Source organism: Petaurus breviceps, unplaced genomic scaffold, assembly GCF_028583685.1.
Source record: "Petaurus breviceps papuanus isolate PSGF00001 unplaced genomic scaffold, PetGlider_PUasm1.0 673, whole genome shotgun sequence".
Classification (NCBI taxonomy): Eukaryota; Metazoa; Chordata; class Mammalia; order Diprotodontia; family Petauridae; genus Petaurus; species Petaurus breviceps.
Genome location: NW_027186448.1, coordinates 847,711 through 859,980, shown reverse-complemented (window position 1 = coordinate 859,980; position 12,270 = coordinate 847,711). Strand labels below are relative to the sequence as shown.

Genomic DNA, 12,270 nt, shown 5'->3' with positions numbered 1-12,270 from the left:
GGTCTTGGGGAGTGGGGGGGTGGCGGGGCGGGGTGGGGGGGAGAGACTCTTCGGTCCTCAAAAGTAGGAAAGACGGTACCTCCTCCTCTTTTTCCCTTTCCACTGGAGCCGGGTCATGCAGATAAAGCTTCTACTGCCCCCTGTCTGCAGCCTGGGAAGGTGGAGCTTGTGTGCAGACTGGGGAGGTGGAGCTTGTGTTCAGACTGGAGAGGTGGAGATAAAGCTATGCAGATGAGGGGTGGGGGATATGCAGATGACCTAAGAGCAGCTGCAGGCTGGAAGCAGAACCCCTCGGGTTGCGGTTTGGGCTGCTGCGGCTACACCTCTCCCCTCCATTCCCCTCCCACCTCCCTGGGGTTCCTTGTTCTCCGAGGATCTCCTTGGAGATTTGGAACCCCAAACCCTGTCCCTTCCTCTCACTCCTGTGCCAGTTCTCCGGCACCCCAAAAGAATTATCCCACTTGAGCATCCCCACTTATCTCCCCATCCCCGGAACCTGTTTCCACCAGCCTAACTCCTGGGCCCCTCCTGTTCTCACTCTGCCCTCCATGTTCCCCTCTCTGGGTCTGCTCCAGCCACCACTCCATCTCCGGTCCGCCTGGCCTCCTCACCTCGTCCCCCAGTCTTCGAAGAACACTGAATCTAGAGGACCTTCGCCTCCTTTGGGTTGCCCCCACCCCAGCCTACCCTAACCCTCAGCCGGGCTTACCTCCATCCCCTCTTCTCCCACCTCGTCCCTAGTTCTTCCTCCCTGCCCTCTTCTCGAAATCAACCCGATTCCTCAAGGATCCCGTTTTCCTTCCTTCCTGAGCCGGGATGCAGGTGTCCATCGCTTGCACTGAGCAAAACCTCCGCAGCAGGAGCAGTGAGGACCGTCTGTGTGGACCCCGACCTGTCCCTGGGGCCGGGAACGGCAGTGGAGTGACCAGCAGTCACGGGAATCCTTCAGGGGGAGGGGGACCCGGCCCCAAGGCCCGGGCTGTGCCAATAGCACGACCCCTAGGTCCGGCAGCTGTGACCCACTCTGGGCCCCTACGAGAGAGCACCGGCCGCGGCACCAGCATGAAGTACAGGTACCGGAGGAGGGGGTCAGAACAGTCCGTTTAGCTGTGTCCCCCTTCCTCTTGCCTCCCAAGAGTCCTACATTCATTATCCTAGACTCAAATTTCACCAACAACATCCCAATTCCTTACTTATATCCATCTTCATCTCTTTCACATTCCCTCTCCTTGGCTGTCTCTTCTCCATCTCCATCTCCTGACTTTCTTTTGAGATTCAGAATAAGTTGTTAGGGTTCACTGTGTTTTTCTTATAGCTTCCCTCCCACCCCTAAGGCACTAGTACCTCAAAAAAATATTCTGAGGTTGGACTCAGGGGGTGTTTAAGGTCCCCTCATGCTACTTTTAGGGAATGTCTTTTGGGTCTATTCCCTGCCTCCCCCACCCCTTTGCTTTCTAGCCACTGTATCTCTAAAATTGGCAGTGGGGCTCACCAAGCTCCTGATTATCATTAAAGCAATAATGGATTTGACCCACTTTCACCAACAGTACCACCCTCCTGACCCCCAGGGTCAGGGTCCTCTACTTTTTTCAGGCAGATAAAATGACCCTAGAAAAGGGGAAAAAAAAACTTTAGGTCCCCAAAGTACCAAGGAGATTTGCAGAGTGTGGGGAGAGCAAAGGGGGCTTTGGAAGGAGTATGGGGAGGGATTGATACAATACATAAAGTACAGCAAGGAGCCCACAACCCCACCCCATAGCATGGAGCTCTTCTCCTCCCCACCCTTCCCCCCGCCCCCTCCCACCATCCACTGCAGAAGAAATTAATGGGATTTCTTGGTAAACAGCAGTGTTCTGACATTGCCAAAGGGATTGTACCCTATCCTGGGGTGGGGTGGTGAGGTTATTCATCTGACAGGTCTTTGTCACCGAAGAAATCAGATATCGCACCCCATCCTGCCCCCCACTCCCATCCTTTCTCATTCTCTGAGAGCTAAATTATTCTGAAACTTTTGGGGTAGGGGGGAGAGGGTTCAGATGGGTCTGGGAAGGAGTTTCAGGAGCCAATAGGAATAGGGGGGTGGAGAACCATGAGGAGAGGGGCCGGGCTTCCTTGTTCCCTTTGTTGAACTAGTCTAGATGATTTAATAAAGATTCCTTCTGATAGACAACCATCTGCCTCAGGGATTGAAGTAAATTAAACATTTATCAACTTTATATCTCCCTATTTTAACAAGTATTTGGGGGTTGACAGGGATGGGGAAGATACCAGTGGTCTCTTCATTTTCCACCAACCAAAACCCCAATCTGTTGTTTAATCTTCAGATTAAACACTCTCCTTGAGCCACTTTGTGACTCCTTCCCCATCCAACCCAAGAAACCATGACAACCTAACACTAGTCATGTCCTATGCAGGAAAATCCATAGATATGACTGTGAGAAGAGACACACTTCAAGAAAAATCAGGCAGCAGATTTTAATGATAGCAGGGAAAATAGAAATTGCGCAGCAGGCCCCAAAGGAAGGCTCATTAATTCATTCAACAAATATTTGAGTGTCTACAGCCTACACTAATAGCACTGTGCTTCCCTCAGAGTTGAGTTTGAGGGAGAGAACATATTCAAGGAGGCAAAGAGCTAGAGAACTTCTTATTTAGATCTCCAAGGGGAACCGAAGGTGAAAATCCTTCTACTGACTTTTATATCCCACAGGAATTTGGGAAAGTCTGGTCTTCGAGTATCCTGTCTTGGCCTTGGTAAGTCTAATGGGAAATGAAAGGATGAGGAGGCTGCAAGGGTCAAGGTTTTTGGAGACCTTGTCTCTCACAGCTCCCATGTCCCTGGATTTTCTTTCTGCAGGTACCTGGGTCACATTTGGGTCTCAGATCTCAGATGAGGTATAAATGTCTCTGACCCCAAAAGATAGATGGGAATAATGGGTGGGATGTAGACAATAGAGGGTGGGGAAAATAGAGAAATGGGAAAATAGGGGGATTGTGGAAGGGTGGGATAGAGAAGGGAGTATAATGGATATGGGAAATAGGGCATGGGAAACACGGGTGGGAATTAGAGGAACCGAAGTTAGGAAAAGGGAAAGGTGGAAAAGATATAGGGGGCAGGAATGGGATGGTGGTGCTATATTTGAAGACCCACAGCACTTAGAAGTCTCTTGGGATTTGGAGAGCTGAGGGTAGTAAGAAAATCACTGGAAAAGTAAATAGTCTTAATTCTATCTACCCCAACATACTCATCCCTAGACAGCCGAGAATCTGATGACTGTGGCTTATGAGCATGGAGTGAATCTGTTTGACACAGCCGAAGTATATGCAGCAGGAAAGTATGAACCAGGGAAAAGGGGAAGGGTATGAATTAAATCAGTGGAGGAAAGGTGGGGAGTGGAGAGGAAAAGAGGGTCTCTCATCTTTGCTTCAGATAATCCCTGGTTCCAGTGAACATTTGCCTTTCCCATTATGTTAAGTTTTTGAGGGGACTTAGAGAAACATGGATGTTGAAACCCCAAAAGTAGTTCCTCTTTAACTCTTTTTTTTTTTTTTGAAAGCAATCAGGGTTAAGTAACTTGCTCAAGGTTACACGGCCAGTTATTATTTCTGGGTGTGGTGCTGAGTTGCTGAGTATCTGAGCCTGGATTTGATCCAGGTCATCCCGACACTGGAGTGGGTGCTCTTACTCGCTGAGCCACCTGGCCGCCCTTCCTCTTTAACTCTTAAGGAGGGAATGAGCAGGATATATAGGCAAAATAAAATTTAAAAATACATATTTATTGAGCACCAATTCTATGAGGGCAACAAGGAGGCATAATGGGGGCTACAAAGAAATATATCCTTGCCCTTAAGAAGTTTACAATCCCATTGGAGAGACAAGACTGAAATTTTATTTAACAAAACAGATTTATAAACTTTTAACATCAGCAACAGAAGGAATGTTACAAGGCAATAAATATATTTCTAAATGACTATGAAGACAGTGATTTACATATGACATAGTAAACAGAAACCTGGTCTTGTGAGAGGACCTGGGTTCAAGACTATTAATTAAGACACTTGCTTAGCTGTGTGACCCTAGTTAAATCTTTTAACCACCAAGTCTTTTTTCTCATCTGAAAAATGTCGATAATACTTGCACTACCTACTTTGTAGGGCTGTTGTGGAAAAAAAAAAAAGACTTGTACATCTTTAAGTGTCACATAAATGTAAGTTGTATATCATTGTTAAGTTCAAAGGCATTTCAAACTGAAATGGTGAAAGAAGACTGCAAAGGAAGTGGAACTTGAAGAATGGGTTAGGGCAAATTTTAAAAAATAGCTATATTTCTGTTCCTACCAGACTACAGAGCTACAACTCCCTGTACCAACTTCTCTGTTCTTTTCAATGTAATATAGGGCCCAGGGACTGATGGGTGCTATTCATACTCTGCTAGAAAAGGAAGTAGAAATAAGTTGTGGGGGACTATCACTAGAGGGAGAACCCCTTACTCCTTTATTATTTTCCTTTTTCTAGGGCAGAACGAACACTGGGCAATATTCTTAAGAGCAAAGGTTGGAGGTAAGGTTGTGATTTTGGGTACAAGGCAAGGAATATTTGGGTGGGTGGGTGTCCACAGTGACTTTGCTCCTGCTGACTCTACCCCGACTTCCCTTTTTTTTTTTTTTAAAAAAAGGAGATCCAGCTATATCATCACTACCAAAATCTTTTGGGGAGGACAGTGAGTATCTCCTTTCCCAATAGCCTCCACTAGGGATGACAGTTTGGAGTGGGGACATGATAGGTTTCCAAATATTTGAAAGGCTGTCATGTAGAAAACTTGTTCTGTTTATCATTGGGGGAGGGGGAGGGGGGAAGAGCAGGGTAAAAGTTGCAGAGAGGAAGATTTAAGCTCAATGTCAGGAATACCTTCCTAATAATGAGAACTGTTCAAAAATGAAGGGAACTGCCTCAAGGGATAGGTTTTCCTTCACTTGAGATTTTCAAGCAGAAGCATTTGAGATGGTACCTACTGAAGGCAAGGGAGTGTTTGATTTGTCTCCATATCCCTAGAACATAGCACAGTGCTTGGCCCATAGTGGGTGCTTAAAAAATGCTTGTTGATTGATTAATCATTGTAAAAAGGATTTTTGACTGAAGTCCTTTCCAAGAGAAGATCCTCATACTCCAATTGAGCCCTTAATCAAGAGATGTGGGGATCCATTGGGTTATAATTCTTACCATCTATCTTTAGCATCATCTAGTGAACTCAACTTTTCCCACAGGGCAGAGACAGAAAGAGGCTTGAGCCGAAAACACATCATCGAGGGTGAGGGACTAAGAATGGGGAGTGGGGGGGGGGGGGATTGAAGGATGTTGTGGGGGACTGGGGAGGGAATCAAGAGAATCCAGGAAAGCAAACCAGAGGAGTTGAAGGATTCGGGGTCCAGAGATTAGGGCAGCAAATTAAGAAGCTGGGCTGGGGAGAGGGGGAAGGGAATATCAGAGGGAATGAGACATGAATAGCTGAACTTCAAGAGGCAAAAAATTAGGGAGCTGGAACTCAGGGGGCCATATCTGAGGAGACTGAGGTCACTTATCTTCTCTTCCCCCTCCCCCAGGCTTGTGGGGCTCCTTGGAACGGCTTCAGCTGGGATATGTAGACATAGTCTTCGCTAATCGCTCGGACCCCAACAGTCCCATGGAGGGTGAAAATAACCCCAAGAATGCCCAAACCTAGAGACACCCATAAACTTGGGGATCACCTCCCCAACACTGACCCCAGGGTTTTCCAACCCCAGGGGCCTCAAGGTGTTCCCAGGTTTCCCACCTCCCCATCAGGGATTCCAGAAAAGGGTAAGGGAAGGGGGTGGGAGTGCTGGGCAGAACTCAAGCGTTAACCCTTCAATCTCACATAGAGATATCTCGGTTCTTGGAGGGATATGGCTGTAGGGGAGAGGATTCATCCATCTGGGAGATGGGGTGCCTGAATCCCAGGGTCTAACTGTCAGGATTTCATCACCCTTACACATCCAGAGATTGTCCGGGCCATGACCTTTGTCATTAATCAGGGACTGGCACTGTACTGGGGGACATCACGCTGGGGAGCTGCAGAAATCATGGTAAGTGATACTATACTATACATTTCCTTAAATATACTATACTACATAGTATACATTTCCTTAAAAAACACTACAACGTCTAATCCTCAGAATGCATGCTTACCAAGTAACTGGGTTGGAGGAGATATGGAGAAGAGCTGAAAGGTAATGGGGGTGGGGTATTCTGATGCTTACTTCCTCCAAACACCTAATCCAGGAGGCCTACTCAGTGGCCCGACAGTTCAACCTGATTCCCCCTGCATGTGAACAAGCCGAGTACCACCTGTTTCAGAGGGATAAGGTGGAGACACAGCTGCCTGAGCTCTACCACAAGATAGGTTAGAGACTATTCTCCCTACCCTGCCTGACATCTCTAGCCTCAGCCTCCCCGGTCCTTCTCCCTCACATAAACCATCTCTTTGTATACTCTTCTCTAAATTCCTTCCTTCTGCTCACCATTAAAATTGGCCCTCACTCTTTCCCTATCCCACTTTCCCATATCTCCTTCTGCTCTCAGGTGTTGGTTCAGTGACCTGGTCACCTTTGGCCTGTGGTATCATTACTACCAAGCATGAAGGAAAAATCCCAGAAACCTACAGGGGTACCATCAAGGTAAGAGACTGTTAGGACTCAGATCCCTGGGCACCTGAATAGAGCAAGGACTGGGGATTCCTCAGCTGTCTGAGCTACTTGGGAAGGAAAAAGATGGAAGAGTCTGTCAGTTATTCTCACTCCCCCCTTTCTCTTCCAGGGCTACCAGTGGCTCAAGGACAAGGTGCAGAGTGAAGATGGCAAGAAGCAACAGGCCAAGGTCATGGACCTTCTCCCCATTGCTCACCAACTTGGTTGCACAGTAGCTCAGCTTTCTATTGGTGAGGAGGCTCTCTTCCTACAAAACCTTAACCCTTACCCTAAACTTGACTTATCTGTGTTAGACATTTTCCTCATGCAGTTCTCAAAATCAGGGCTGACGGGGAGAAAAACAAAAAAAAAAAAAACCAAAAACAAACCCCAAACCAAAACCAAACCTCCTTGCCTTCAAAGAATTTATCATAATTTAGTTTGGCATGGGGGAGAAAGGAAACATATGGAAATAAATGTAGTTATAATGGCCAAATTTAAATAGCACTTTAAGATTTAAAAATAGCTTTATATAAATGATCTCATTTAGTCCTTACAAGAAATGTTCTATGGGGTGGCTAGGTGGTGCAGTGAATAAGAACACCGGCCCTGGAGTCAGGAGGACCTGAGTTCAAATTTGACCTCAGACACAACACAAAAACTAGCCGTGTGACCTTGGGCAAGTCACTTAACCCCAACTGCCCTCCAAAAAAGAAAAAAAAAGTTCTATCTACTTTCCATTTTGGTCAGCTGGATTTCATTCTTTTAGGGAACTTCTGGTGTGTAAACTCTCTTCACCTATGCAGATGGACACCTGGTCTGTAATTGTAGTGAACTGCATGAGACACTGAGAAACAGGATTTTAAGCATCCTATTAGCTGCACCAGACTCCTCAACTGTATTAGTTTGTGTAGTTTGGAGGAGAGGGGCAACCAACCTTGTGATTTCTGGTGTAGGGGATTTGCAGCTAGGAACACCCCCCCCCCCCCTTCTACATATACACACTTGTCAGTGCACTTAAATTTAATCTTAGAGAACTGCCTATGATAACCTATTAAGTCAGAAAATGTTCACGTGCCCAAGAAAGCTCCACTGATGTGGGCCTCTAAGCTTTCTTTCCTCCCTCTGCCAGACTGTCTTCCCCCCGCCCCTCTTCTTTCCATCACAGCCTGGTGTCTCCGCAGCGAGGCTGTCAGCTCCGTCCTGCTGGAGGTGTCCAACACGGAACAGCTGATGGAAAACCTGGGGGCCCTGCAGGTGAGGGCTGGAGGTGGCCGCATCGCACGGTCCCAGCTTCTCCCGAGCCCCACTCCCTCCTCTCGAGTCTGCCCAGCGTGACTCGCGGCTTTTTCCTTCCTTCCCAGGTGCTGGGCCAGCTGACGCCCCAGAAGGTGCTGGAGATCGACGGGCTCCTGGGAAACAAACCCCACTCCAAAAAATAGTGTCCCTCCCGCTAGGCGCAGGCGCAGGCGCCGCCGCCTTCACAGCCAGCACAGCGCTCTTCCCCGGCCCGGGCCCGTGCAGCGCCCGCACCAGCAGAACCAGCCTCCTGCAGCTCTCGCGGCATCCAGGCGGCCCAGAACGCGAACTGACGCTTCCCTTGCTCCGGCGGGAGGCCCCCGATGACCCCGCCCACCCAAGGAGTCCTTGCTACACGCATGATCTTATAAGCCATATCCTGCCACAGCATGGCTGGGGAAGGAAAGTAGTTCGCCAACTCCCTCCCCTCCCGCCCAGGCCTTGGCTCTCTCTTCCCGGCATATAGTCTCCCGGACATGAGCTGGAACTTGGGGGGGGGGCCCCTCTCTTCCGTCCCGCACTTTTTCTCCTGCCCCCTCCCCCACCCCCAAACCGCGCGGAGGCCTTGAGAGAATCCACCCGTCAGGTAATGAAGAGATTGCGTGAATTTATCCGAGACTGGAAGAGCTCACCGGTAGGGCAAAAGGCAACATAAACAGAACCGGTTCCAGGGAAGGGAGACTGGGGGGCGACGGACCGGAGCTCTTGATGCGCTGGCCTGAAGCGCGCGCTTGACAGTCACTTGATTTGTCCAGAGAGCCCAAGCTGGAAGCGAGTGGTGACATCACTTTGAAACGCTATTAGAGTTGTTCACTGGATGACATCTGAGGGCACCGAAAAAGCGAGCCACCCTCCCATCTCCCATTGAGCATCCACTATGTTAGGGACGCCTAGGGCTCACCCTTTCCTCAGATGTGAAATTATGCACCGCATAACTATGGCCTTGGTCGAGGTGGGGGTGCGGCAGTCAGGCCCACAGACTTTACAAGTGGAGTTGAATAGGATGCCATGTTCAGCACCTGACAAGAAGTGGACATGTTATGTGGGATCACAGGTGGAAGCTGGCATCCTTTAATATGGATAAACATGTAAACATGGCATCCTTTAACACCCAAGCTGAGGAGTGGAACCTTCAGAGAAAAGCCCCTGAGGGATGGGTTTTCAGAATTGGAAAGTGCTGCTGGGGTAGCAGCAGAGGAAAGCCCACCCTCTACCCGTCCCTCCTCCCCCCCACCCCCATCCTAAAGCAATAACAATGGGTCTTCCCAGGGAAAATAAAGACAGCTTCTTCCTCACAGAGTCTTTGAGGGGAAGGGGTAAAGTCCCAGTATTCAGGCACCTAAGCCTGCTATTCCTAGATTCTCTTTTCCAGTCTTTCTGGGGCCCCTGATAACATCTGTTTTCCTTACCATTGAAACTTGCCTCAAGGACCCCTACAGCCAGTTTCTATCAAAGGCCCAGGCTGACACACCAGCTCTGGATCCTTCCCCAATCCCTTGTCCCTGCATTCCTCAGGGAGCCAGACATCTGGTTCCACAGGATCACAGAATTCAGAAATGGAAGGGATCATCTTCATTGTTCCATCTTTTCTGCCCTTTAGTTTTTGGACATAGCTATATTTAGTGTACCTAATGCTATCCAAAGGACTTCTCTCTTATTTTATTTCCCATTCATCCCCAATGCCACTGACCATAAGATTATAAGCCTAACACTGGAAAGAACCTCGTGACCATCTCAGAGATCCCTCATTTGATGAGGAATCAGTCCCAGGGAGTCGAAATGATTGGGCCAGGATAACACAGCTAGTAAGTCTGAAGTGGTAGTTGAATTTAGGTCCTCTCCAGATTCAGTGCTCTGTTATACCACACTGCTTCTTCTGTACCACAACTTCTGATTTCCATGTTTTTTTTTTTCTGTTCTACCTCTTTTCTTGTTCTTCTGCCTCCTTTCCTGCTAATAACTGATATTTATGTAATGCTTTAAGGATAGCATAGCGCTTTACATGCATTGTTTTATTTGATACTTCTACTAACATTCTGGGATATGTGAGGATTAGGAAACAAGCAAAGGGAGATTGAGTAGCTTACTCAAGGTCACAATCAGAGTAAGTATCAGAAGCAGGATCCAAATCCAGGTCTAATCTTGGGTCTAATTCAGTGCTCTTTTTTACTATACCCTACTGCTTCTCACTCACCCCTTTAATTATAGATGTTCTTCAAGGCTCAGTCCTAGGAACACTATTTTTCACACTCTACATTCTCTCCCTCAAAAGCTATAAGATGATTATAGAAATTAAATCTTGAAAGGGACCTTAAATATAATCTATGCCCCAGCTTTATTTTGGAGATGAGGAACTGAGGTTCTAAGATTCTTGCATTCCAAGATCCTGACCACAAGTATTCATTCCCTCTCTCCCTTCTGAAAAGGTAATACTGAGCCCTGGAGTTGGAATCAGAGGGCCTGTATTTGAGCAGTGGCCACAATACTCAATTGCTTCATGACTTTGAGTGATTCCTGTCTCACTGGAATTCCTGTCTCACAGCCTCAGTTTACTTATCTACAAAATGTGGAAATTGGATATGATCTTCAAGTTCCAAATCCTATGACACTGACTTGCTCTATGATTCCGGGCAAACCACTTTATCTTTCTCATCTGTCAAATGCGCAGCTTGGTTCCAATAATCTCTAGCTGCATTTGAGCTATAAATATAGTAATATAAGAGTTATATCTATTCCCCTCTGTGGGGCTGTTTCCCCATTTCTTATATGATAAAGTTGGACTTAAAGATCTCAAAGCATCCTCCCAGCTTTGAATACTGTAGCCCTCTAAATGTTGTTGAACATAAGGCAGCTTGGGAATGTGGGGAGATGATGGTAAACTGGAAAATATACAGTAACAAGGAAAGTGAAAGACCTCAAATTCATTATATATGAGGGTTGGTTGAAGGAACCAGGAAGATTTAACCTAGAGAGAAGACATGAGGTAAAGGTGGCATGATAACTGTCTTCAAGTTATCTGAAGGGCTATTACTTGGATGAGGGATATTAGACTTGTTCTGCTTGATCCCACAGGGCAGAACTAGGAGCAAGGGATGGAAATTGCAAAGATATAAGACATTTAGGCTTATGGGGGGAAAACTTTCTAACAAGTAAAACTGGCCAGGGCAGCTAGGTGGTGCAGTGAGTAAAGAGCTGGCTCCGGAGTCAGGAGGACCGAAGTTCGGTTCCTGTCTCAGACACTTAACACCCACACAAAAAAACTAGCCATGTAACCTTGGGCAAGTTACTCAACCTCAATTGCCCTCCAAAAGGCAAACAAACAAACAAAAAGAACTGGCCAAAAATGATTGTCTTGGGAAGAAGTGGAATCTTTGACATTGGAAGTCTTCAGTCAAAAGCTGGATTAGATATTGTAGAGAAAATTCTTGTTTCAGTTACAGGTTGTGATATATAGTCTCTGAAAGCCCTTCAAACTCCCAATTTCTGTGGCACAAAAAGATGAAAAGTAATTTGTCCAAGCTCATACAGGTAATAAGTAACAGAGTCAGGATTTTATCCTGTCTTTTGATACCAAATTTAAAGTTCTTTCTACTATCCCACCAAGTCTTTATCCGTCACCCTACTTTACACCCATTGTGGCCTATTCCAAAAGGCTGGGTGGTTTACAAACAGCTTTACCCCATTAGGATGGACAAGAACCTCATTTCTGTGGATCTGGGCAAGGAGAACACAGGATGTTGGTACAGAGACATGCAGAAGCAGAATAGAAATATTCAGAGAGATGGTCCCACAAAGATAGAAAATAAAATAGGTAGAAAAACTGGATTACAGGTGAAGGCAGAGATCCATAAAGATACTATTGTTGTTCAGTTGCTTTCAGTCATGTCCAACTCTTTGTGATCCTATTGGGGTATTCTTGGCAAAAATACTGGAGTGGTTTGCCATTTTCTTCTCTAGCTCATTTTACAGATGAGGAAACTAAGGCAAACAGGGATAAGTGATTTGCCCAGGGTCACCCAGATATTAAGTGTCTGGGGCCAGGTTTGAGCTCAGGAAGATATGTCTTCCTGACTCCTGGCCCAGCACTCTATCCATTGGGCCACCTAGCTGCCCATAAAGTGACCTGAGAAAGGTGAAAAACCATCAAATGGGGCTAGTGGGCATACTCCCCAAAGAAGACAGGTTCCATGGTATTAGAAATGACCAAGTAAGCACTGGCCCCTGTAATGCCAAGCAAAGGCAACTTCCCAAGGTTCAAAATACCAGCATA

At 46.9% G+C, this 12,270-nt stretch overlaps 1 protein-coding gene across 3 annotated transcripts; it reads left to right on the top strand.

Moving 5' to 3' along the window:
• The first annotated feature begins 677 nt into the window (after positions 1–677).
• Positions 678–9,329, top strand: KCNAB3 (potassium voltage-gated channel subfamily A regulatory beta subunit 3). Of its 3 annotated transcripts, XM_069104100.1 has the most exons (14): positions 678–1,073; positions 2,711–2,754; positions 2,858–2,895; positions 3,256–3,335; positions 4,516–4,560; positions 4,676–4,720; positions 5,265–5,308; positions 5,601–5,687; positions 6,016–6,101; positions 6,298–6,418; positions 6,598–6,692; positions 6,832–6,952; positions 7,870–7,958; positions 8,066–9,329. In XM_069104100.1, the coding sequence occupies exons 1-14, from the start codon at positions 817–819 to the stop codon at positions 8,141–8,143; spliced, it is 1,230 nt and encodes a 409-aa protein (XP_068960201.1). In that variant the 5' UTR covers positions 678–816; the 3' UTR covers positions 8,144–9,329. The 3 variants fall into 3 exon arrangements, with proteins under 3 accessions (XP_068960201.1, XP_068960200.1, XP_068960199.1); XM_069104099.1 differs by having other exon boundaries at positions 7,870–9,329; XM_069104098.1 differs by lacking the exon at positions 8,066–9,329 and having other exon boundaries at positions 6,832–8,012.
• Positions 9,330–12,270: the final 2,941 nt, after the last annotated feature.

Coding starts and splice junctions, on each gene's coding strand:
- KCNAB3 (XM_069104098.1), top strand. CDS start 817: ATGCAGGTGTCCATCGCTTGCACTGAGCAAAACCTCCGCAGCAGGAGC. Junction 3,336..4,515: donor GAAGTATATGCAGCAGGAAA/GTATGAACCAGG, acceptor TCCTTTTTCTAG/GGCAGAACGAACACTGGGCA. Junction 5,309..5,600: donor CCGAAAACACATCATCGAGG/GTGAGGGACTAA, acceptor CCCCTCCCCCAG/GCTTGTGGGGCTCCTTGGAA.